The 27,007-nt window shown below is 46.0% G+C and overlaps 1 protein-coding gene across 3 annotated transcripts; it reads right to left on the bottom strand.

Moving 5' to 3' along the window:
• On the bottom strand, positions 1-25,434 carry LOC115465872 (retinol dehydrogenase 7-like). 3 transcript variants are annotated; one of them, XM_030196680.1, is made up of 6 exons: positions 25,284-25,434; positions 24,543-24,675; positions 11,904-12,237; positions 7,958-8,216; positions 604-767; positions 1-372 (listed from the first exon to the last, which is right to left on the bottom strand). In XM_030196680.1, exons 3-6 carry the CDS (start codon positions 12,214-12,216, stop codon positions 179-181), a joined length of 930 nt encoding a protein of 309 aa, XP_030052540.1. In that variant the 5' UTR covers positions 12,217-12,237; positions 24,543-24,675; positions 25,284-25,434; the 3' UTR covers positions 1-178. The 3 variants fall into 3 exon arrangements, with proteins under 3 accessions (XP_030052540.1, XP_030052538.1, XP_030052539.1); XM_030196678.1 differs by having other exon boundaries at positions 24,590-24,675; XM_030196679.1 differs by having other exon boundaries at positions 11,904-12,234; positions 24,590-24,675.
• Positions 25,435-27,007: the final 1,573 nt, after the last annotated feature.

The following is a 27,007-nucleotide window of genomic DNA, read 5'->3' as shown; positions in this document are numbered from 1 at the left end:
AGGGAAAAAAAACAGTTTATTGAATAAGGCACAATTACTTTTACTTGGGTGATCAAAACTGAGGATGAATTCTTTTCTGTTAACAAGCAAAATCTTTGGCATTATATATACAACAGGGTCCCAGTTATCATGGATCCCATTTCAGAGGCATTTCTTCTAGGCTCACTCTGCTGGTTCGTCACATCAAGCTCAATAGGAAGTCTACCAGTGATGTTGGTAAATAGGAGAGTGGAAGGTAGATGAGTTTAGCATCCCAGCCAGGAGAGTAACGTGTGTGGGGGTGCACTGCTGTCAGACCGTGCTCCATGCAGTCAGTCACTAGAGTCAGTTTGGAACTGCTGGCCTCCACCATAGCAAACGCTTTCTTGATATCTGTGTAAGAACGCACAAACAGAATAAATATCACAAGCTGCAAACAAACCTTTTAAACTGGACAACAGTTTCACATCCTTCCCCAAAGTTGTGGACAATAATTTGAAATTTCTGCCGCTTCCTCTTGGCTTAATAGCTCCATAAATGACACTAACGCTAACAGATTCCCTCTCCAGATCTGTCAGTGATCAACATTTCTCCTGTTGTTTGGAAAGAGAGCAGAAGACTCACAGTTAACACAGGCGTCCTGTCCATAGGCTTCCTTGATCTCTCCTGGTAAGCGGCTCCATATCTGCTGGATAGTCTCTTCAATGATTTTGGGATCTGTCATGCTGGTTTTAAAAGCACCAGGCTCGATGATACAGACTTTCACTCTGAAGGAACGCAGCTCACGTCTGTAATTTCAAAATGTATTGATGATTTCTTTTTATTAATTGTATTAGTTTATATTAGAATTGTTACTTGTTATTGCATTCTTATATTATAATGAACATTATGATGTTTTCAGTATTATATTATTCTTATAGGCCAGAATATGTCTAAGGAAGTTGGTATGTGAATAAAATCCCTACACATGCATCCTTATAAGCATTTTAGTACCTAGGTAAAGTCCTTGCTAAATTTGGCAGGGAGATTTTTTTTATCATTTTAGATTTTTTTTAGTTTTGGGTCTCTATACGATTCTTTTTCTCAGTTTTATGTTCTATTACTTTGACTCCTCTCTCTCCTTCTCTGCTCATATTCAACAGATTGCCAAAACCTGTCGTTTCTTTCTCTATAACATTAGCAAAATCCGTCCCTTCATCTCTGAGCACTCTACCAGAACCCTTATCCACACTCTTATCACCTCTCGCCTTGATTATTGTAACCTGCTTCTCACCGGCCTCCCTCTTAGCCATCTCTCTCTTCTTCAATCAGTACAAAACTCTGCTGCGTGACTCATTTTCTGCCAAAGTCGCTATGCTCATATTAGCCCCCTCCTTAAGTCACTTCACTGGCTCCCTATCCGTTTCCGTATTCAGTTCAAGCTTCTCTTATTGACCTATAAGTGCATTCACTCTGCCGCTCCCCAGTACCTCTCCACTCTCGTCTCCCCCTACGCCCCCCTCGGGTACTTCGTTCTGTAGATAAATCTCTCTTATCTGTCCCCTTCTCCTCTACTGCTAATTCTAGACTCCGTTCCTTTTGTCTTGCTGCACCTCATGCTTGGAATAGACTTCCCGAGCCTGTGTGTCTAGCCCTGTCTTTGGCCGTTTTCAAGTCCAAACTTAAAGCCCACCTCTTTACCACTGCTTTTGACTCCTAACCACTACTCACTTGCCCTGTCCTTATCCTTACCTATTTATTCCCTTACCCTTAATTGTTCAGTCTGTTTACCTGTCTTATCTAGATTGTAAGCTCTTTGAGCAGGGACTGTCTTTTGTGTATGGTGCACAGCGCTGCATATGCTTTGCAGCGCTATAGAAATGATAAATAGTAGTAGTAGTAGTAGTAGTATTTTAACGTATTGAAATATGATTCTTATACCCCTGCTTTTATTTTCATTCTTAGGTGGATTGTCTGTCCGTATACACTTATAAATTTGCCCCTGAAGCAGGCACTAACTAGGTGCTGAAACATGTCGGGCATGTGGACTGCTATATAAATTGTTTTGGACTGATTTTCCACTTTTGTTAAGGTTATTTTTAATTGACTAAAGAATTTTAAAAAACCCCAGCTACTGGCTCAGCATATGCTACTCTGTGCTATTAGAATTATTGATTTGCAAAAATGTATCCACAGGAACAGGATAAAAGAATAGCTCTTCAAACACAATCAAGGGCGTCATAAGTCTGTTGTTCAACTGACTTTGGATGCCCTGGTTTATTTATTTATTTGTTACATTTGTATCCACATTTTCCTATTATGTTTAAAGAGCCATCCTTTTACCCTATTCCTTAGGATTTTTTTCTCATATAAGTACATAAGTATTGCCATACTGGGACAGATGAAGGTCCATCAAGCCCAGCATCCTGCTTCCAACAGTGGCCAATCCAGGTCGCAAGCAAAAGTACCTGGCAAGATCCCAAAAAAGTACAATATATTTTATGCTGCTTATCCTAGAAATAAGCAGTGGATTTTCCCCAACTCCATTTTATTAATGATCTATGGACTTTTCCTTTAGAAAGCTATCAAAACCTTTTTTAAACCCTGCTAAGCTAACTACTTTTACTACATTCTCTGGCAACGAATTCCAGAGTTTAATTACACGTTGAGTGAAAACCTTTTTCTCCGATTCATTTTAAATTTACTACTTTGTAGATTCATTGTGTGCCCTCTAGTCCTAGTATTTTTGGAAAGAGTAAACAGATGCTTCACATCTACCCTTTCCACTGCACTCATTATTTTATAGACCTCTATCATGTCTCCCCTCAGCCATCTTTTCTCCAAGCTCAAGAGCCCTTGCTGCTTTAGCCTTTTCTCATAGGGAAATCATCCCATCCCCTTTATCATTTCCGTCTCCCTTCTCTGTACCTTTTCTAATTCCATTATATATTTTTTGAGATGCGGTGACCAGAATTGAACACAATATTCAAGGTGTGGTTGCACCATGGAGCGATACAAAGTCATTATAATGTCTTCATTTTTGTCTTCCTTTCCTTTCTAATAATAATAATTAACATTCTATTTGCTTTCTTAGCTGCCACCACCACCACACACTGAACAGAGGGTTTCAATGTATCATCAACGATGATGCCTAGATCCCTTTCCTGGTTGGCGACTCCTAAAGTGGAACCTTGCATTATGTAGCTATAATTTGGGTTCCTCTTTCCCATATGCATCACTTTCCACTTGCTCACATTAAACGTCATCTGCTCTTAGGAGTTCTTTTGTTCCTCCACCTCTACTGGTCTTTTGTCCAGCTCTGGTGTTTTGTTTTTTTTGTTTTGCTCTAATGTTGATTTGCAACATTTGGATCTTTTATTTTTCTTACCTTAATGTAATAAAACATAACATCTTTCAGGTCAATTTCCAGCACTGAACACCTGTGTCATCAGCGGTGACCGTAAATTATGTGGGATATTAAGTGCTGTATCCACATAGCTCTCTGGGCAAAGCTGCCTAGTTAGCTATGCGGGCACAAGCATTAAATATTGTTGATGCCTGCATAACTCCAGACTGACTGACAATGAACCATCCCAGCATTATCTAGACAGTGCTGCGGTGGTCAGAGCTGATATGCAGCAACACTGTCCGGTTAAGTACTGCTGAATTTCAGCTCCCAACCCACAGAGCATGGCAGGGGCGTAGCCAGACACCCAACTTTGAGTGGGCCTGGACCCAAGATGGTTGGGCAGAAGAACCCCTCCCTGCCCCACAGGTGATTTGGTTTCTCCGTGTCTCACCTGCATGCCATCTGCTATTTATAAGGTACGCAGGAGGGACAGTTGTTGGGAGTTTTCAGCTGGTGGGGCTTGGGAATCCCTGCCAGCCACACCATAGGTGTGCTGCTACTGGGTGGGCCTGAGCCCAAAGTGAGTGGGCCTGGGCCCACCCTTAGCTGCGCCACTGGAGCATGGATTAAGTGGGCAGCAGCCTCTCCTGCTCACTTAAGCTACACTAAATATTGACACCTTTCTTTCCACTCCGAGACCATACAAACACTGGCCAGTTGCACCACATTTATCTATCTACTTCCTTTTACTAAGCAGCGGTAAGCCCAAGGCGGGCTTACCGCTTGTCATTCTGGAACTACTGCCGGCCCAATGCGGGTGCCGGCTGTAGTTCCACCTCCCCCCCCCCCCCCCCTCCCCATGGCCACATGGTAAGAGCAATCTTACTACATGGCCATGTCCTTTTTTGGCCTTTTTACCTGCTGCAGTAAAAAGGGCCTCAGCACAGGGCAAAAATGGCCCCCGCAGTTAGCACAGGGCCCTTTTCACTGAAGCTTAGTAAAAGGGCCCCAAATTATCTAAACATTATTTTGCAGATATATGCAAAACTGAACTTCTCATTTTTCCCCCTAAACGCACCTCCCCTCTTCCCCCCTTCTCTATCTCCGTTAATGGCTCTCACATCCTCCCTGTCTCCTCGGCTCGTAACCTTGGAGTCAAATTGATTCCTCTTTCTCTTTCTCTGCACATATTCAACAGATCGCCAAAACCTGTCATTTCTTTATCTACAACATTAGCAAAATCCGCCCCTTCCTTTCTGAATACGCTGCCAGAACCCTTATCCACACCCTTGTCACCTCTCGCTTGGACTATTGCAATTTACTTCTCACTGGTCTTCCGCTCAACCATCTCTCCCCTCTCCAATCTGTCCAAAATTCTGCGGCACAACTTATTTTCCGCCAGAATCGTTATACCTACACTAGCCCACTCCTCAAGTCACTTCACTGGCTCCCTGTCCGCTTCCGCATACAGTTTAAACTTCTCGTTCTGACCTTTAAATGCATCCACTCTGCAGCCCCCCATTACCTCTCCACTCTCATCTCTCCCTACATTCCTCCCCGTGAACTCTGCTCACTGGACAAATCTCTCTTGTCGTCCACCTTCTCCTCCACTGCTAACTCCAGGTTTCGCTCCTTTTCTCTCGCAGCACCTTATGCCTGGAATAGACTTCCTGAGCCTGTACATCTAGCTCCATCTCTACCTGTTTTCAAATCTATGCTGAAAACCCACCTTTTCACTACTGCTTTTAGCTCCTAGCCACTACTCAATTGCCCTCCCCTTGTCCCTTCCTTCCTTCCTTCTCACCCATTAACTGTCTTGTCTTGTCTGTATTATTTAGATTGTAAGCTCTTTTGAGCAGGGACTGTCTCTTTGTGTCAGGTGTTCAGTGCTGCCTGCGTCTGGTAGCGCTATACAAATGCTAATAATAATAATAATAATATGCAGATCTCTCTCATGCATATTCATTATGGATATCTGAAATCCAGACCAACTAAGGATACTCCAGGAATAGCTTGAGAAACACTGATCTACACGATACAAAGAGAGGAAACCCGAGATCAACACTCAGCAGACCGAATGCAGCAAAGTTAACCAGACATCGTTATCTGATTAACTTTTTCCAAATATTCCAACCAAGAATGTACTACTGATCGCATCAGAGCAAAACACCTATAATTGGACTTTGACATCATATTGAAAATGCCCCTCCACGTTTCTACTCTACCCCCATTAATGTATGTTATTAATATGTCCCAGTGCACATTAAAATTTGTTATTTATATTTAGAAAAGGACTTGACACGGCACTGTGTTTCGGCAAAGTGTCTGCATCAGGAGTCTAAAACGCAACAATTAAAAACAATCAATACACTCTTATAGGAATGTGGAAAAATATACAATCATATAAAAAAGATATACAATCATAAAAAATATATAATCATATAAGAAAATAATTGTATATATATATATATATATATACACACATCTTATTCTTCTTTTTCCCACCTAGTTGCACTTCAGCTCTCGTTATGATTTTCAATGATGTGCAAGTATCGCCAGTCTTTCCAAAGGTATGTGATACATCCTATCCTATTTTTTCCACTAGAAGCACTTCCCTTATTCATTCACTGTGTTTTTTGTCATTTCTGTAATTTTACCATCTCTTTTTCAGACTCGATCCTGCGTTATCCTTTTTTAGCGTATTTTTATTGCACTTCATCACGTTACAGGGTAGTTTTTTACCTAACCCGTTTCCCCCTTTTTTAGAAAGACATATATGTTGTTATTTGTCACACTGGTTTACCCCTATCGGCTCACTTACCATTTCTTGATTAATTCTTCTTATCATTTCATAGGAATACATATTAACATTCTCCATACATGGCATTATTTCTGGTTTGAATTTTCATACTATGTTAATCACTACATACAAGCACATATTCATGCAATGTTTTCCACATATGTTTGATCACAGAGATTTCACTTCTTCCTCCAGTTATCATGGGTTTGCATTCTATGTCATGTTCCTTTACATATTTTTTTTTTTACATTTGACTATCCTGCTTATAATCGAAATAGAAAAACGCCTATATTGTGACCCAAATCGGGAGATAGACGTTTATCTCACAAAAACGAATAAAGCGGTATAATCGAAAGCCGAATTTGGTCATTTTCAACTGCACTCCGTCGCGGATGCGGACAAAGTTGATGGGGGCGTGTTGAAGGCGTGGTGAAGCTGGAACTGGGGCGTGGTTATCGGCCGATCAGAGATGGGCGCCTTTCGTCGATAATGGAAAAAAAATATGCGTTTGTAGCGAGAATTTAGGGCACTTTTCCTGGACCCTGTTTTTCCATGAATAAGGCCCCAATAAGTGCCCTAAATGACCAAATGACCACTGGAGGGAATCGGGGATGACCTCCCCTGACTCCCCCAGTGGTCACAAACCCCCCTCCCACCACAAAATATGCCGTTTCACAACTTTTTATTTTCACCCTCAAATGTCATACCCACCTCCCTGGCAGCAATATGCACGTCACTGGAGCAGTTATTAGGGGGTGCAGTGGACTTCAGGCAGGTGGACCCAGGCCCATCCCCCCCCCCCCCACCTGTTACACTTGTGCTGGTAAATGGGAGCCCTCCAAACCGCCCCTCAAACCCACTGTACCCACATGTAGGTGCCCCCCTTCACCCCTTAGGGCTATAGTAATGGTGTAGACTTATGGGCAGTGGGTTTTGAGGGGGATTTGGGGGGCTCAACACACAAGGGAAGGGTGCTATGCACCTGGGAGCTCTTTTACCTTTTTTTTTGTTTTTGTAGAAGTGCCCCCTAGGGTGCCCGGTTGGTGTCCTGGCATGTGAGGGGGACCAGTGCACTACGAATCCTGGCCCCTCCCATGAATAAATGTCTTGGAGTTATTCGTTTTTGAGCTAGACGGTTTCATTTTCCGTTATCGCTGAAAAACAAAAACGCCCACCTCACAAATTGTCGAATAAAACATTGACGTCTATTTTTTGCGAAAATACAGTTTGGTCCGCCCCTTCACGGACCAGTTCTCGGAGATAAACGCCCATGGAGATAGACGTTTCCGTTCGATTATGCCCCTTTCTATCTCCTTTTTTAATGTGTGTGTATATATGATTATTTTCTTATATGATTATATTATTTTTTATGATTGTATATTTTTTATATGATTGTATATTTTCCACATTCCTATAAGACTGTATTGATTGTTTTTAATTGTTTTTATTTGTTGCATTTTAGAGTCCTGATGCAGGCACTTTGCTGAAACACGATGCTGTTTTGAGTCCTTTTTTAATATCGATTAAAGACCTTTACTCCATCATTACGTCTCCTGGGTTTTTTATAAGAGTCTTGTTGATCACGCTACTCCCCCCCCCCCCCCTTTTTTTTAAATTTGTTCTGTTCGTAGCAGATCTTGTTTCTCCACCTCGGTGGTTTCTGTGTTATTTACATTTAGTAAATCTAGCCCTTAGGGTGTTCTCTTCTCCTGTTTCTCTTTTTATTAATTCACATTCACTGAATACAATCACTAGTGGCACTGATGAAACAAGAAATTACCGCCTCAAAATTCAATCATCATCTCATCTAAATATTCATGAAAAATAAAATATGCTTTTGTTCTGTTCACCTGAGACTGTCTGAGAAAGCCTCCACTCCATATTTAGAAATGCAGTAGCCACCTCCAATTATACTTATCCTCCCAAAACTACTGGCTACATTAACAATCCTGCCCTTGGCCTTTCTGACCAGGGAGAGCAGATTAAGGGTCACATCAATCTGCCCCAGCAGGTTCACGTTCAGTATCTTCAGGAAGTCATCTTTCCTCAGCCATTCATTGGGGGCATAAGGGAAAACGATCCCAGCATTGTTCACTAAACCCCAGAGTCCTGGAAAACAGAAAGCAGTGCACAGGAGTCAAAATGATGGGGAAATAGGGGGGTGGTTAATGACACTAAATACTCCTCCCTGAACCAGTGCAGGATAAAGGCATAGGAAAAAGAGGCAAGTGCCGAGAACCTAAGGGGTAGATATTCAGAGCATTTTAAATGGCCAGGAGAGGCTTCTGGCCAGGGGTGTGCTGGTAAATTTTTAACAACAGGCTCTTTCTCCGGACGTAGCCAGCTCTGCAGTTGGAAGGGCTAGGGGTGGCCGGGGTGGGGTGGAGCAACACTTGCCTCTCTCTCCTCCCTCCCTTCGTGCGGGCACGCTAGACATACCTTTGCTGGCAGCCAATAAATGGACTGCCGCCACTCCCAACGTCTTGCTCTGAGCAGCATGCTGAAACTTCTCACACATGCTGGAGAAGTCCCAGCCTGCTGCTCAGAGCTGGAAACAAGGAGTGCGGAGCAGCAGCAGTCTATTTACTTGGCTGGCAGGGCTCAGCATCCCCACCAGCAAAGTAAAAGAGAATTCAGCAGGGGGCCCAAGCCCACATTTTGGGAGCCAGTTGTTAAAGTAGCCATGGAGGGCCCTACTTTAACAACCGGCTCCCAAAATTCTTAAAAACTTAACAACCGGCTCTTGCGAGTCTGTGAGAGCCTGCTCCAGCACACCATTGCTTCTGGCCATTTAAATTGCTTCTGCTACATTTAACTGGATAGTATTGCTGAATATTTCCTCTAACTGCCTATGCTGAACCGGCTAGTTTGTGGGCAATCTGGGGGTAGAGCTAGGACAGAGCAGAAACTTAGGGGTCCTTTTACAAAGGCGCGTTGAAAAATGGCTTGCGGTAGTGTAAGCGCAGGTTTTGGGTGTGCGCCGATCCATTTTTTAGGGTGCTTGTAAAAAAGGCCTTTTTTTAAATTTTTGCTGAAAATGGGACATGTGGCAAAATGAAAATTGTCGCACGTCCATTTTGGGCCTAAGACCTTACCGCCAGCCATTGACCTGGCGGTAAAGACTAATGCGGTAACCGGGCGGTAATGACCTATGCATGCCAAATGCCACTTGGCGGTCGTCCATTACGCATAGACGCTTACGAGGCTTAGTAAAAGGGCTCCTTAGCTGCTAACAGTCCACTAACTAGCTGAGCAACCACATAAAATTAGGACAGAAAAAAGGCTGTTCAAACTTTATGCAAGGAGTTAACTGAGCACCGGTTTGAATATCAGCCAGTGCCCGCTTAACTTCCGGGTCCTGTCCAAATTTGCTGTCAGCTCCCTCCCACCCCCTGGAAACATACAAGTCCCTGTTCTGATCCCCCCCTCCCTCCTTTCCAACCTCCCCAAGGTCAAATGAAGGATTACTTGAGACCATCCCCCAGCCCTCCCCCCTGCCAGGCAAGAGCCATACCCTCTTTCCACCTCCCCCAGGTGAGATCCATATCCTTTTCCACCCCCCCCTACATAGCTAGACCCTCACCTACCTCCCAGATAAGATCCATGTCCCCACCCCACTCAGGAGAGGCCCCTAGGTCTACCTGGTGATGAGGGCAGAAATGAACTCCACTCAGTCATGTAGTACCTTGAGGCTGTTGCTAGAGGTCACAGCAGCCATTTTCTAGAGGCAGGAACAAGTAGAGTTTGTTCCTGCCCCCATTGCCTCCACTGGACCACCAGGGACTTCAGGTAGGATGGGACAAGGGGCCTTTCCTGTGTGTGTGTGGGGGGGGGGTGGGGGTGAGGGAACATGGACCTGGGGGGCTGGGAGGATGTGATTGCTATGTCAGGAAGGGGTGTGTAGACCTCACCTAGAGGGGATGGGAAGGGCTCTTGCCATATGGGGCATAAGAGGGGATTATGTATCTTGCTTGGGGGGAGGGGCAATTGGAGGGACAAAGACACCTTTTGAATGTTATGCAAGGCCCGCCTGATATTCAATTGGGGCGTGGAAAACTGTCTTATGTTGAATATAAGCTGGGATCTGCATAAGCTCCGGGGGCCACTACCGTCTCGATTAGCCCAGATATTCAGTGCGCTGGTAATCAAATACAGCCTGCACTGAATTTCCAGGGCTAGTTCTGCCTGTGATGGTCAGCATTTAAAAAAAAAAAGAAAAAAAAGAATGCTGACCGCCACAAGCTGAATATTGGCCAGTAAATGTCTCAGAGGTCTGTCACCCTGTCAGATGTGCTTATCTAGCAGTTCACTAGGCAGATTTTTGCCCTGTTAAGGCCATATTCTGGCAGTATGGAGAGGGAGAGCAGAGGCAGCCCACTGCCACTGCCTCAGAGAAGTCTTCTCCACTCCTCGAACATTGTCCTGCAGTGGAGCAGTGCTCTTTATCTGCTGCCTCCTCCCTTGCTTGTTATGTTCTCCAGTCAGAACCATGCAGGGCCCGGTACTCACATGAGACCCGACAGCTTCACCTGCAGAGAAACACAGGCAGAGATGGAGGCAACAGCAAGTTCTGGTCGCTGACTCCTGTAGGTTGGACAGGATTAGGTGGTACAGGCGAGACAGAGGGATGATGACTGTGATCATGAGAAGAGGGCAAGGCAGGATGAGGAAGAGGCTAACATTCATGTTCACATGTTTCTGGAGATTTAAAATATACTGATGATGTTACTGTAGGGGACTCAATGTGATGATTGTCTAGGGCCCATCAGAAGCGTTCATCCCACCTTGCCTTGGGCATACTGACTTAGCTCTTGAGCACCCCCTCAATAGTGGGGGTGCTCAAGGTCCCACGCAGCTGGCACCTGTGAAAACCAATGACTGTTATAGTGGGTGCACATACTCCAACAACACTTCAATCCCCACAGAAACCAAGCCTTGTTCATGAGGCTCAGAAACCTGGACTTAACACGCTGCCCTTCTTTCAAAACGTCACCTTCCTCTGCTCCCCCCCCCCCAACCCCCATTGAAATGGCAATATCCTCTAGATTTGTCTGTTCGTAGGAGGAAGAATGAAACCTGCAAGCACATTATTATTAGAAGAAATTTGTAGTTAAAATATTTATAAAATTGAATAGGGAGGGGTTGGGGGGTCTTGCTAATTTCTTGATTGATTAGGGAGGGTGGGAGGGAAAAGACTAACCAGTTTCATGTTATATAGGATGTTTCTTATGAGTTTTTATTATGAAGCTCTGTTATCATAGTAGGAAGAGGGGGGTTCAGGGTAGTGATATGAAGGACAAACTTGTTAAAAGTTTGATGATGGACTTTGTCACCTTGTATCTGTATGATATGTTTCAATAATTGTGTCTGTGTACACTTATATGGCTAAATGTGTTGCCTTTGAATTATCATCAATAAAAATATTTTCAATAAAATATGTATAAAATTGAAAGGACTTTGTCAAAGGTTAAGTGATTCTTTACAGTTAAAATTAGGTCAATATTCTGTGTGAGTGGGTAGGAGCGGATCCTGCTCAGATATTCAGTGATAATTAGTTAATGCCCCTGAATATCTGGTTAGACTGCCTCAGCTTTATCCCTGAATATTCAGTGCTGGATGACCCAGTGCTCAATTTGGACATAAAATGCCCACAGTGGTTAGTGTTTTAAAAATGTCAAATGCCATAGGCTGAATATCACTAGGCTTATTTTTAAGATCCTTTGCACAGCTGTCATAACATGGACCGTAAACACCAATAAAGTTTAACATAAAACTGGAACTTAGCAAATCCAGTACCTCTGTCTCCCACTTGTTGTTTCACCCATTTGGCTGCAGCAGTGACACTCTCACTGTCAGTGACATCCAGGATTATCGTTTGTAGTCTCTGGGATGTGGCTTCCTTCAGCTGCTCTGCCCCTCGCTGTGTCAGACAAGCCGCCAGCACCTGCAGACCCCGTCCATCCAGTTGACGAGCCAGCAGGTTTCCAAAGCCCGAGTCACAGCCTGTGATGAACACATATCTATCTGTGAGGTTCTGGAGTATCTGTCTGTACCAGTACCAGCGGAATAGGAAGTAGAATCCCACGAGGGCCAGCAACCAGAACCACATTGTGGCGTTTTGCTTCTCCTGCTAGAGAAAACATAAAACCCAGGTCACTACATGATCCAACTCTCCCATCTTACTTTCTTTTAGGCTGGACAAATGCCAAGTTTATATATTATGTTTATTTATTAGGATTTATTTACCGCCTTTTTGAAGGAATTCACTCAAGGTGGTGTACAGTAAGAATAGATCAAGCATGAGCAGTAGGCAATTAGAGCAGTAAAAATATTCGAACAACAATACAAAGTATGGCATAGTATACTACTTGCAATGACAACACAATATGTACTAGAACATTATAATTGGTAGTGAGGGGTAAGGCAAAGTTGTAACATATAGATGAGTAAGAAAGTAGGAAGAATTAGAAAGTAAGGGGATTGATTTGAAGAAAGTGAGGTCAGAGAGATGGTTAAATATTATCTCAGCTAGGGTAGGAGTGGATAAACATGTCCCGCTGCAGTATGTGCAGCCCGAGTCAATCCTTGTGTGTGTGAGTGAGACTAACAAGTTAGTTACTTCTTCCATTAAAGGCTTGGTTGAAGAGCCAAGCTTTCACCTGCTTCCTGAAGTAGAGGTAGTCCATCTCTTCTCCCTTGCTTTTGGTGCCTAACCACCTTCACATTCCTGATACCTACACTGACTACATAGTTTTTACCTTTAGATTGTAAGCTCTCTTGAGCAGGGACTGTCCTTCCCCATGTTTAAACTTGTACAGCGCTGCGTAACCCTGGCAGCGCTATAGAAATGCTAAGTAGTAGTAGTAGTAGTCTTGTGTTAAGCGGAGCCTTTCAGGCAATGCATTCCAGAGTGTGGGGGCTACTCTGGAGAAGGCTCGCTTGTGGGTATCACATTGTGTAATGTCTTTTGGAGAGGGTGTAGTTAGTGAAAGTCCTTGGGATGACCTTAGTGTCCTTGGCGGTGTGGGGAGGATCATCCTATTCTTCAGATACTCGGGCCATTTCCTTTCAGGGCCTTGAAGATCAGACATAGAGTTTTAAATTTAGCCCTGTATTGTACTGGTAGCCAATGAAGTTTTTGCAAAAAGGTTGTGATGTGGTCACGTTACTTGCAACCTTCTATGAGTCTTGCTGCTGCATTCTGAATCAACTGGAGCTGGTGCAGGCCCTTTGTAGTCAGACCATTGTATAGTGCATTGCAATAATCCAGTCTTGATGTTACCATGGCATGCAGAACTGGGATAAGATTTACCTTCTCAATGTAAGGAGAGAGGCAGCGCAGCTGTCGCAAATAGTAGAAGCAGCTCTTGAAGGTTGCTTGGATTTGGGGAATCAGAGTAAGTGCTGATGTCAGGTATGTATCCACTTGTGTTATGGACCCAGAGAAGCTCTGTTTTACTTGGGTTCAGGCAAACTTTGTGTGTTTAGCCCATTCTTGAATTGATGTTAGACAAGTGATCAGTTTATTCAAGGCTGTAGGTAAGTCAGGTTCAATGGGTATGAGTAGCTGCACATCATCCGCATAGATGTAGAACTGAGTGTCCATTGACCGAATCAGCTCAGCCAGTGGCTTGAGGTAGATATTGAACAGAATAGGTGACAGTATCGATCCTTGTGGTACCCCGCAGGTCAGTGTCCATGGTGGTGATGAGTTGTTGCCAATCATTATGGATTGTTGCCTGTCTGATAGATAGAATCTGAACCAGGCAAGTACTGTTCCATTGATACCTGTTTCTGTCAGTCGTGCTAGCAAGATATCATGATCCACAGTGTCAAAAGCTGCTGAGAAATCTAGCAGTACTAACATCGAGGCAAATCCCTTGTCTCGGTTTCTGTGAAGATCATCTAGCAGGGATACAAGGGCTGTTTCTGTTCCATAACCAGGTCTGAATCCAGATTGACATGGATCTAGCCCATAGGCGCCCCGTATAAGAGGCTTGGGGAGGCTAAGCCTCCCCAGCCCAGCTGTGACCTTCCCCGCGGCCCCGCATACCTCCTTCTCTAAATGCAGCCCGAGATGATTCCCGAGTTCAAATCTTCTGCTGCCGCGTGCCGCCGCTTCTGTTGAGCAGCGCAGCGGTAGCCAGGAATGAGACGTACAGCCAGCATAACAGAAGAAGAAAAAGAAGCGCGGGGCCGCCCGCAGCAGCGTTCAGACATGCGCTGTCGGCTCTGCCGGTCTCTGCCCCGTGATGTCAATTTCCCGTTCCGGGGGGCAGAGGACCGGCAGAGCCGACAGCGCATGTCTGAACGCTGCTGCGGCCCCGCGCTTCTTTTTCTTCTTATGTCAGCGCTGCAGCAAAGAGGCCCGGGCCGGAGGGTGAGAAGAGAACATGGTCACTGGCGGGAAATGGTAGGAGGAGAGAGAGGGAGAGCAGAGGAGAGCCAGGGGGCATGGATAAGAGCAGTGGAGAGCCAGAGAGCGATAGGGAGAGAAAGAGGGGCCATGGAAAAGAGCAGGGGAGAGCCAGGGACATGGAATAAAGCAGGGGAGAGCCAGAAAGAGATGGGGAGAGAAAGAGGGGCCATGGAAAGGAGCAGGGGAGAGCCAGGGACATGGAATAAAGCACGGGAGAGCCAGAAAGAGATGGGGAGAGAAAGAGGGGCCATGGAAAGGAGCAGGGGAGAGCCATGGATATGGAATAAAGCAGGGGAGAGCCAGAAAGAGATGGGGAGAGAAAGAGGGGCCATGGAAAGGAGCAGGGGAGAGCCAGGGACATGGAATAAAGCAGGAGAGAGCCAGAAAGAGATGGGGAGCGAAAGAGGGGACATGGGCAGGAGAGAGAGAAGCTGCTGGGGAGAAACTGGGGGAGACCCTAGCTGTCAGACTGAGAAATGCTGGCTGGATGAAAGGAGGGAGAAAGAGGAAAAATGCTGGAAGGAGGGGGCAGAATGAGGGAAGACGCTGGTAGGGAGGGAAAGAGGAAAGACACTGGAAGGATGGGGTGAGAGAGGACATGCTGAATGGAAAAGGGTCAAGAGAGAGAACTGTTTAGAAGGAAGGGGAGATAGAGGGAGACAATGGACGGAAGGATTGGGAGAGGGTAATGGGTGGAAGGAGGGAGAGAGAAAGAGGGATGACACTGGATGGAAGGGTAGGAGAGAAAGAAGGAAGGTGCTGGACATGGATGGAGGGAAGGGAAGTATATGCACATGGATGGAGGGGAGTGAGGAGAAATGCTGGATATGGATGGAGGAGAAACTGATGAATTTAAGAGCTGGATCAGGATACTGAAGGATAGGGACAGGGCTACATATGGTAGACAGGACGCATAAGGACACAGGAGGATGGTGGACATGGTGAGAGAAAAAAATATCAAATGGAAAGAAGACGCTGCATAAAACAGAAGACACTGGGACCAAAGCGAATAGAAAAACTAAATGATCAGACAACAAAGGTAGAAAAAAGTATTTTATTCAGAATTTATTAACTGGAATATGTCAGCTTTTGGAAATTTACATCTGTGATGTTTTGCATGTAAGTTTCAATTTTTCTAGTATTGCTGCATGCTGAGTCTGACTTCTTGAGGTAACTTTCCAGTTTAGTATTTTGCCTTCATATCTGTTGTGTCATGTGTTTTTCATGTGATGAAGGTGCAGTATTCTGCTAGCGTGTAGTATTTTCAGCCCTTTTTGGGGTTTTTTTGTTTCACTAGGTTGTGCACTGCTGTTTTAGAGCCCGGTGTAATTACAGTGCTGCCTTTCCATGCATAAGGTTGTAGCTTGTCCTGTCCTTGGAATTAGTACTGTTATGGTTTGGTAAGGTTATGAGTGTGCTTTTGCACAAGTTTGTGTATAGTGTTTTGCAGTGGAGAGATTGTGTATTGGCCTTACTAAGGTGGCACCAAATCATCAGAATGGGTTTTAAAGCCAAAATCATGACACACTACCTACCTCTTGAAGGATCTACATATAGTCATTCATAAAAGGAGCTAATTTTGAGCACTTTCCACCCTAAAAGGTTGTTTTGTGGCTCTACATGAGAATTGTGATATTATGATCCCTTGTTTCATATTGTTGACGGTCTGCATTTTCCATATGGGTGGTATATTGGTTTATTAGGGTCTGCCCAGTGTTATGGTACAGTAAGGTTTCTGAGTGTGTTTTTGCACAAATTTGTGCATTGTGTTTTGCAGTTGAGCAATTGTGGTTAGTACATGCTTTGAGCAACCACTTTATTTTTTGACATACGATACATATTTAATATCTAAATTTAATAAAAGGTATTAATTGTGACTTATTTTTTACTTTTTTTTTCTATGTTGTCAGACAATTATGAATGCAAGCCCCGCCCCTGGCCCCACCCCTAACCCCTCCCCCTTTAGCCTCCCCAAACAGTTGGGCCACCGACCGCCTATGATCTAGCCAGTTACTCTTTTCTAGCCATTCATTAAGTTGAACACAGACTGTTTATTCTATGACTTTCCCTAGGAACGAGATGTTGGATACTGGCCTGTGAGTTTCAAGTTTGTCCTGGTCAATGTTGTTTTTCTTCAGCAGAGGGTGAACCACTGCCCTTTTTAATGCTGTTGGTAGTTGCCCATTAGAAAGAGAGGTGTTCACAATTTTTGTGGCGCCTTCTATAAGGCCCATACTTGCCTGCTGCACTATCTTTGATGGGCAGGGATCGAGGGAGCAGGTAGTTGGTTGAAGGTCTCTTAGGATTTTGTCAAGGCTCTCCTCTGTCATTAGGTTAAACGTGTTCCATCTGTCTCTGTTAGGAGGGGGCGAGTTTGTGCACCCCTGGTTGCCTGGTTGGGCACTGGGTTGGGGTTGCCTGTAAATCCTTGTGGAGACTTTAATTTGTTGGCAAAGTATTGCAGCAAAAATCATTGCAGTTCAGTTTTGAACTGGGCAGGCTGGATCTCTTGTGGTGGTTGCAGTAGGCTGGTTTACTATACTGAACAGCTGCTTGGTTGAATTGGCAGCCTGTGCAATGCATTGAGAGAAATACTGTTTTTTGGTTGCTGTTAAGGCTTGGCGGTACTTTGCCATGTGCTTCCTGCAGTTTAGCCTGTCTTCATCCAGGTGAGATTTGCGCCATCTCCTTTCCAGTTTTTATCCTTCGCGTTTAAGGATCCGAAAAAACCAAGGTGAGCGTTTGTGAGTGGGGCATAAGACCTTTTTTAGTGGTGCTGTTTTCTCTCTAAGGTCTTGGCTAGGTGTGTATTGTCCTTGTCAAGCAACACAACAAGAAGAAAATATTATGCTGTTTGTGATGAAATATAATACTACTTTCCTGTAAGCTTAGTAAAGTTATTAGGAGCATTTTGGGCATTACAGGTTCATGAAGTTTTTGAAAAACTAAACTTTTTTCTTACTGATGTAACTGCAATTTAGGAGACTTATTAAGTCCCAATGATGTATGGATTCAGAGACAAGCAAGGTGCCCTGGGAAAGGGTAGTCATAGAAAATGTGTGCAGTGTCTTGTTGTCACATTATGTTGGAAGCTGATGTATTTATGCACTTTAAAATCTGGAAAGAAATGTGCCTTGACTGTGTCTACACCACTTGTAAATCAGATGGAGTAATATATTTAACTAGTAAAAGAGGCCCGTTTCTGAGGCAAATGAAATGGGCGCTAGCAAGGTTTTCGTCCGCCACACCCCCCCTCCCTGTGAACCCCTTCGTTGTTCTGCCATCCAAGGTTTTCGTCGGCAACACCCCCCCCCTCCCTGCCTCCCTCCCTGTCCCTCCCTCCCTGCCTGCCTGCCAACCCCTTCGTTGTTCTGGCATTGCTCTGCCCTCAATGTCATGATGCTTAACGCAAGGGCGGGGCCCGGAGTGATTTCCCACCCCCCTGCCTCCCTGCCTCCCTCCCTGCTAACCCCTTCATTGTTCTGCCATTGCTCCGCCCTCAAGGGCGGGGCCCGGAGCGATTTTGGTGGCTTCACCACCACGAACCTTTGAACCTTTTTGAAGGAAGTCAGGGCTTGGCTTCACTGACGTCACTGTCTTCAGAACGTTGAGGGTGAGTTTTATATATATAGATGTGTTGCCCAAGTGATCTTTTGTATATTGGGCAAACCTCTAGAACATTAAAAACACAACCTCGCGGTGGGAGAGGGCCAGAGACCGAGGTGGGGGGGGGGGACATTTTGGTGTGCTACCCCATCGCTCCCCGCCACCTCGCCGCTGCAAATACCTCAACCCCCGCCAGCTGAAGTCTTCGTCCAGCGCCAGTCTCCAGCACCGCCACGTTGCCTGCCCTGTTCTCTCTTCCCCTCTCGTCCTGCAGCTCCTTTTAGTGAAATTGAGCATGCTCAGTTTCACTAAAAGGAGCATGCCGTATGTGACGGGAAGCTAAAGCAGGGAAGGCAACTTGGTGGTGCCAGAGACCGCCGCTGGATGAAGTTTTCAGCTGGCGGGGATTGGTGACCCCCACCAGCAAAACCAGGGGTCCAGAATAAATTTCAGGGGGCCAGGCCCCCATGGCCCAGGCCCCAATGGCCCCACCTAGCTATGCCACTGGTTTAAGCTAAGCAGCTCCTTGGTCGCAAGAAAAAATGGACCAAGTAAAGTCGGCCCAGTGCTCGTCAGGGACGCACTTCTTTTTTCCATTATCAGCAAAGGATGCCCATCTTTAATTACGCCCGAGTCCTGCCTTCGCTACGGTGCTGCACCGCCCCCGTGAACTTTGGCTGTCCAGCGACGGAAAGCAGTTAAGGATGCCCAAAATTCGGATTTCCATTATGCTGAATTGGGCAACACCCTGAGAGAAGGACACACATCTCCCGATTTGGTTTCGGAAGATGGGTGCCCCTTCTCTTTTTGAAAATAAGCCTGATAGTGTTTTAAAAATAATTGTACAAGCCTTGAAGTACACGCTAGCTTTGGGTAGGAATCCAATGGGCATTAACCAACAAAGGAGTAACCCTAAACTTTGTAGCAGAATAAACCAAAACAATTGCCACATTTGTAGGGTTTGTAACCTCTTCAAAATTAATTGTGTACAACTTACAAAAAGCACATGCAATAATCTAGCTGGCTCAAAATTAAAGCCTGAACAATTGCTCTAAACTCATAGGCGGTCGGGTGGCCCCAATTGTTCCTGGGGAGGCTAAAGGTGTGGTGGGGTTGGTACGGTTGTGGGCCAGGGGACGGGGCTTACATCCATAATTATCTGACAACACACGGAAAAATAAGTAAAAATAAAATAATCACAATTAATACCTTTTATTAAATTTAGATATTAGATATGTATCATATGTCAAAGAATAAATGGTTGCGCCAAGCATATACTAACCACATTGCTCAACTGCAAAACATCTACGCACACTTTGTGCAAAAAACACACTCATAACCTTACTGTACCATAAATATTACACTGGGCAAGACCCTAATACACCAATCTACCACCATACGGAAAATGCAGAACATCAACAATATGAAAACAAGGGATCATAATATCATGATACGTGTAGAGCCAAAAAACACCCTTTTAGGGTGGCTAGTGTTCACAATGAGCTCCTTTTATTAAACACCATTATGTAGATCCTTCAAGAGGTAGTGTGTCCATGATTTATGGCCTGCTACTACCCTTTCTTTGATGTTTTGGTGACACCCTCAGTAAGGCCAACACACAATCTCCCCACTTGCAAAACACTATACACAAGCTGTGCAAAAAACCACCTCATAACCTTACCAAACCATAACAGCACTATTCCAAGGGCAGGATGAGCTACAACCTTATGCATGGAAAGTCAGCACTATAATTACACCTGGGCTCTAAAACACCAGTACACAACCTAGTGAAACAAAACAAAAAGGGCTGCAAATACTACCACACTAGCAGAATACTGCATCTTGAGCACACATGAAAACACATGACACAACAGATATGAAGGCAAAATACTGAACTGGAAAGTTACCTCAAGAAGTCAGACTCATCACAGACAGTTCCAGGGTCCCCCTCCCCTCCCTCCCTCACAGACAATTCCAGGGTCCCCTCTCCCTCCCCAACAACGTCCAGGGTCCCCCTTCCGTCCTCCCTCACAGACACTTCCAGGGTCCCCCCTCCCTCCCTCCATCACAGACAGTTCCAGGGTCCCCCTCCCTCACAGACAGTTCCATGGTCCCACTTCCCTCCCTCCATCACAGACAGTTCCAGGGTCACCCCTCCCTCCCAGACAGTTCCAGGGTCCCCCTCCCTCGCTCCCTTCGAGTTCCAGTCTTCCTCCAAATTTTTAAACGTCATCTATCATACCTCGTGGTGTTAGGAGCAGCAGTGAAAAGCATTGCAGGCTGCTGGGCGCTGTGCTTTAGTTGTTTTGCCTTCTCTCTCAGCTCTGGCCCTCCCTTGCGTAAACAGGAATGAGGGCGGGCCAGAGCTGAGAGAGAGAAGGCAAAACAAAGCACGGAGCCCAGCAGCCGCAATGCTTTTCACTGCTGCTCTAACACCACGAGGTATGATAGATTACTGAGAGAGAGAGACCTTGGGCTTGCGGGGCCTCTATACCGGGCGCATTGTCTAAACTGTACAGGTTCAAAACAGTGTCTGATTTGCCGAGAAGTGGGGGGGGGGGGGGAGGGGGGGGGAAACGGGGAGGAAAATTTCCATGGGCCCGGCCTCCAAGGAGAGCCCAGAACCAGCCATAAAAACCCTACACGTGCCCTCTGCGGTCCAATCGCCCTTTCCCGCCTCCCCTTCAGTAGTCCTCTATCATTTCTGCGGGCTGCTATCAGTGTCAATAAGGAGAGCATTGTTGCCTCTGGCTGGTCCTGAAAGCATTCCCTCTGCTGTGTCCTCTAACACAACTTCCTGTGTCTGCATAGGTGAGACACAGCAGAGGAAACACTTCCAGGGTCAGCCAGAGGCAGCAATACTCTCCTTATTGACACTACCGGCAGCCCACAGAAACAATGGCGGACTGCCGAAGGGGAGGAGAGAAGGAAGACAGGGATACTAGACCATGCATGGGGGATGGAGGAAAGAAGGGTAAAGAATGCCAGCCTGTGTGCAGGGAGGGAGAGAGATGCTAGTAAGCAGGCAAGAGGGAGAGGGTTTAGAGATGGCAGACCACAGGAGCCCCTTATAATTGTTTGCCCCTGGCCAAACTTTGTCTCTGAGTCGGCGGCACTGCTTCTTAGTCTTTTCAAGGAAAAAAAATACTTTTCTAGTTAACTGAGCCAAATGCTTCTCAAAAGAGAGTTTAGTATCCAGCACTATTCCTAATATTTTTGACTCTGATTCAACTGGAAAATCAACCTTCTCTATATTTATTGTTTGATACAGAGCAAACCTGTTGAGGACTGGAATAAATTTAAAACTTTCGTGTAACTAAGTTCAGCTTTAGTTATGTGTAGTAACCCTGCCTTAGCTAGGGGAAGTGAAAGGGGGGTATATATGACTGGCAAAGGCAATGTCAAACTACCCCCTTAGCACCTGCCAAGAAATCAAGTAGTGGCCCCCATAACTCATGTATGATTGGTACTAGAATGAGAGCTGTACCGAATAGCATATTTTACTATCTGGCCAAATACCGAATAATGGGCATTGGGGGTTGGGGATTACTAGAAGAGTAAGTTCCTTGGAGAGAGGAGTCACTGGGGAGAATGACTGGGAGGATCCTGGGTGGGAAGAAGCTCAGCCCAAGGGAGAGGTTTTGAAATAAATTGCAGAAAGATAGGGCCTGGATCAGTGACGATCCTAGGTCGGCCTGCCACCTGGGGCGGATCGCCGATGCGCACCCCTCCCCGGGTGCAGCACTACACCCCCACCCCCGGCGCAATGACCCCCCCCCCGGGTGCATTCTTGGCTGCTGGGAGCAGCCCGCGTGGCTCTCGGCTCCGCTGGCTCCCTGCTCCCTCTGCCACGGAATAAGAAGTAACCTGTTCCGGGGCAGAGGGAGCAGGGAAACAGCGGAGCTGACAGGTGTGCAGCTGCTCTCTGCACCCCACCCGGGGTGGACCGCCCCCACCGCCCCGCCCTTGCTACGCCGCTGCCTGGGATAGAAGAGTGACAAGGGGAGGGGGATTAGGAGGAGATAAAGAGAAGTGTTTGCCCTTTAGGGGGGTATTTGGTTGCCCAATGGACCCCTGGCACTGACCTGGAGGAGAAAAAGGGGAATCCCCAATAGAAGTGTGACCACTGGTTGAACAGGGGAATTGTGGCTCAGCCAAATGACAACTGTGGGGGAGGAGAGCTACAGGTGGGCAGAGGAGAGACCCAGCCCGGGAGCGTGGGGTCGGAGCCAGGGAGTGCCCATCCCAAGATCAGGTGAATCCGAAGTACAGGTTACCCTGGGGGGAAGGTCAGACCACAGGGGATCTGGACCTGTGAAGAGGAAAGGAGCACAGCCTTTGGGACACTATTCTGTGGGACAGGCATGGACAGGAGCCTGTAAAAAAGTGTACATAGTCCTGCTGAGAAGCATCTGTAAATAGATTCAAAGAAGAAGTGGTATAGGAGTTCACCTGAGGAACAACAGAAGGATGTGTGTGTTTTTTTAAAAGAATTACGCTGAATATTTGGAGAGTTCATACGGTTTGATGTTCCTGATTTTGCAGAGTTTGAATAAACAGTTTGAGTTTGCATGGAGCAGCTGATTCCCGATGTTCTTTGGATTATAAGTGTCTATAAGTGACTATTAAGTGTCTCCCAAACCTGGCTAATCTAATAGCCTAGTAGGCTGGTCAAAGGACAATCCATACCAGGAGATGATGCTTGAAGGAAACCTATTAGCCGCTTGATGCAGAAGGACCGACATGGTTCGTGTTTAGGGGGGGTCACAGCGAGGGGCATAATTGAACGGCGCCAGCCAAATAGATGGCCAGCCATCTATTTGGCCGGCGCCACAAAAAGCAGTCCCGAACCGTATTATCGAAAAAGATGGCCGGCCATCTTTCGTTTCGATAATACGGTTGGGCCGGCCAAATGTCAAAGATGGCCGGGTTTGAGATGGCCGGCATCAGTTTTCGCCCATAATGGAAACTAATACCAGCGATCTCAAACCTGGACAAATCCAAGGTATTTGGTCATGGGAGGAGCCAGCATTTATAGTGCACTGGTCCCCCTGACATGCCAGGACACCAACCGGGCACCCTGGGGGGCACTTCTAAAAATTAAAAAAAAAAATAGCTCCCAGGTGCATAGCTACCTTACCTTGGGTGCTGAGCCCCCCAAATCCCCCCAAAACCCACTCCCCACAACTCTACACCATTACCATAGCTCTTTGGGTGAAGGGGGGCACCTAGATGTGGGTACAGTGGGTTTTGGGGGGGAGTTTGGAGGGCACCCATTTACCACCGCCTAAAAAAAAATGGACCAAGTGAAGCCAACGAAATGCTCCCCAGAGCCGGCCTTCTTTTTTCCATTATCAGCTGAGGCTTGCCATGTCTTAACAACGCTCCCGTCCCGCCTCCCATACCCTTCCGAAACGCCCCCTTTAACTTTGGCCAGCTCCGCGACGGAAAGCAGTTGGAGCCGGCCAAAATCGGCTTTCCATTATACCGATTTGGCCGGCTTCAGGAGATGACCGGCCATCTCCCGATTTATGTCGGAAGATGGCCGGCGATCTCTTTCAAAAACAAGCTGGATAAGTATTCAGAGATCAAGCTGAACAACAGCGCATCTCTGAATACTTTTGTGACCCCTGTGGCAGGCGTCCTGTGATGCCAAAACACAAACCGTGTTGGGTCCTTCTGCATTCATGCTACTAATAAAGTATCCTTCAGCATCATCTCCTGGTTGGATTGTCCTTTGACCAGCTTCTACTTGTTTTTGCTTGTACTGTCTGACAGAGAGGTTTTTCCTGTTTGCTGTGCCTAATCTAATAGCCAGCCCTGTTCCTCACAGTTTATATTTGGAATTTGTTCCTGGGGGAGAAGCAGGTAATCCCACCCACTAATGTTTATTTCCCCAGGTGGAGGAACTGAGCTCCAAGTGAGTAAGGGACCAACTGAGACTGCCTCCAGGACAGGAGGCTCAACCAGGTTGGACCCCGAATCCAGGAGTGCCCAGTACAGGGGCATTACAATAACAAGTCACTTAACCCTCCATTGCCTCAGGTACAAACTTAGATTGAGAGCCCTCCTGGGTCAGAGAACTATCCAGTGTACCTGACTCACCTTGTGCTACTACTGAAAAAGGTGTGAGCAAAATCTAAATAAATAATAAAAAAAATAAAAATAATAAAAGAAGCAATGTGAAATCACAGATCAAGTGTATTTCAGTAGGATTTAGCACAGTAGAGCCCCGGATTATTCCTATTTGAATTTAAATCACCATTCAGCCAAATACGAATAATGTATTCAGGGCACTATTCCGGCCAAACTGAATATGAATATTCAGCTACAGCCCTAACTGGAATTAAGGGGAGCTCCTTTACCTTTGCATTTTTTACTGCTGTCAAATTTGATAGTGCAGGTCTTACCTGCACTCGGGGGGGGGGGGGGGGTGCTTAATTTCTGGGATAATAACCTGGAACACAGTTCTGTCCCTTTTCTTCAGAGTTCAGAGGCACAGCAGCAGGGGTGCTCTGTTCCAGCCCCTCCCTTACAGGAAGCCTGCAAGAAAGACAGGGAGAAAAGTGGTGACCCTGGAGCAGACAGAGCAAAAAACATCTCCCCCTCCCCTCCCCCCCCCCCAACTCCTGATCCTGAAACAAGCCCTACAGCCAGGGTTGGCCCTTGGGGAATGCAGAGGGATGTGAGGCTGAAAGGGGGGCTAAGTGCAAAAAACATAGAACAAAAAACTGATCTGAAAAGTTCAGTGAATCATATGTGTGCCATTTCAACTCTTGTGTCTGTTATCCTTAGGGCTTAATTTCATGCAAAAGAAACAAAAATGGCGTTCCACCAACTTTTTTTTCTCAAGGAAAGGGATCAAAGTGCAAGAAACACAAAACAAAAAACTGATCTAAAAAATTAGTGAATCACCCATGTGCCATTTCAACTCTTTTTGTGTCTGTTTCCTGTAGGGCTTAATTTCATGCAAAAGAAATGAAAATAGCATGCCATCAACTTTTTTTTCTCAAGGAAAGGGATCGAGTCGATTGAGTAAATCAGTTCTGGTTCCCTTATGGAACACAGTCCCCAGGTATACATGGACCATTTCTGGCCTTTTTGCTCCATGAGGAGGCAGAGAAGGGCTGGAAGAGTTGGAAGCTCCTTACCCTTAGAGGACAGTTCAGATCTCCTGGTCAGAAGCAATGACAGCTCACAATAAGTCCAGGTCCCGTGGCAGGTAAGAGCTTCCCTCACTGTACCTTCTACAGACAAAGGCAGAAACATCAACCTGAAAATGTATCTGCAGCCTCTCCCTTGCCTCCAGTCCCATCCTACTGTAATTACTCTTATTTCAATTAAAGTAAATATGATTGCAAGCCCTAAGGACAGTCAGCTCATCCCCCCCCCCCCCCCCACCTTCTCTCCCCTGTTATGAGTGGAAGCTTGGGGGGAGGGGAGGGACTGCACATCAGTTCCTCCCCAGCAGTAGATTCTCCTCCTGTCCTGTACACTGTACTTCAGCAGCAGCAGTACCTGCTGTGCTCTGCTCTTCTGGCTGCAGCTGGGAGTCTCTAGTCTCCATTCTCAAGTGTCCTGGATTTGATCCTTAGTGAGCTAAAAATGTGAAAGGCCTGAGGGAGGGAGATTGATCAGAGGGCATCATCAGAGACAGAAGAAAGAGAGAGAAGATCACAGAAGACAGGGAAGAGATAGAGACAGAGGGGGCCATAGGGACAGGAGAGCACAGTGGGGTGATGCAAGCAACAGAGATAAGAAAGACACAGGAGGCAGGCACAGGAGTAGAAGGGTCCATAGGAAGAGAAGAGAAGGGGCGAGAGTAGGGCAAATGGTAGAAATGACAGGAAAGGCAGGGAAAGCACAAGGCAGAGTGCCAGGGTGCATGGAGCCAACTATAATATGACCCCACCCACCTAACCTGGATGCAGGAGGGGTAGCTCATGTCAATCACAGACCCTAGAAGTCTGCCCAGCACAGGCTTTGCAGCAGGGATCTGTACTGGGACCGGTGCTAATTTAACATATTTATAAATCATATGGAAAACGGAATCATGAGTGAGGTGATTAAATCTGCAGATGACACAAAATTATTCAAAGTTGTAAAAACGCATGCGAATTGTGAAAAATTGCAGGAAGACCTCGGGGAAACTGGAAGACTGGACAGCCAAATGGCAGATGACATTTAATGAGGACAAATGTAAAGTACTGCACATTGGGGAGAATAATCCGAATCATAGTTACCTGATGCTGGGATCCACCTTAGGAATAAGCATTCAAGAAAAAAATCTAGGTGTCATTGTAGACAATACGCTGAAATCTTCTGCCCAGTGTGTGGCGACGGCCAAAAAAGCAAACAGGATGCTAGGAATTATTAGGAAAGGGAATGGGGCTTGATATACTGCCTTTCTGTGGTTGTTTTGTAACTACATTCAAAGCAGTTTACATGGAGGGGCATAATCGAACGCAAACACCCATCTCCATGGGCGTCTATGTCTGAGAACAGGTATGTGAAGGGGTGGGACAGACCGAATTTTCGAAAAAAATGGGTGTCCATCTTTCGTTTCGAAAATACGGTTTGTACGGACCAAAATGCCATGGATTTAGTCGTTTGTGAGCTGGGCGTTTGTTTGTTTTTTTTAGCGATAATGGAAAATAAAAACGCCCAGCTCAGAAACGTCCTAATCCAAGCCATTTGGTTGTGGGAAGGGCCAGGATTCGTAGTACACTCACCCCCCTGACATACCAGGACACCAACTGGACACCCTAGAGGTCAGTGCGGTGGACTTCAGAAAACGCTCCCACATGCATAGCTCCCTTACCACAGGTGCTGAGCCCCCAACCCCCCTCCCCCAAAACCCACTACCCACAAATGT

This window comes from Microcaecilia unicolor, chromosome 3 (genome assembly GCF_901765095.1).
Source record: "Microcaecilia unicolor chromosome 3, aMicUni1.1, whole genome shotgun sequence".
NCBI lineage: Eukaryota > Metazoa > Chordata > Amphibia > Gymnophiona > Siphonopidae > Microcaecilia > Microcaecilia unicolor.
Note: the sequence above shows the minus strand (reverse complement) of the source record. Positions and strands in the feature narration are given on the sequence as shown.

Coding starts and splice junctions, on each gene's coding strand:
- LOC115465872 (XM_030196680.1), bottom strand. CDS start 12,216: ATGTGGTTCTGGTTGCTGGCCCTCGTGGGATTCTACTTCCTATTCCGC. Junction 8,217..11,903: donor ACAACAAGTGGGAGACAGAG/GTACTGGATTTG, acceptor TCTGTTTTCCAG/GACTCTGGGGTTTAGTGAAC. Junction 373..603: donor ACAGGACGCCTGTGTTAACT/GTGAGTCTTCTG, acceptor GTTCTTACACAG/ATATCAAGAAAGCGTTTGCT.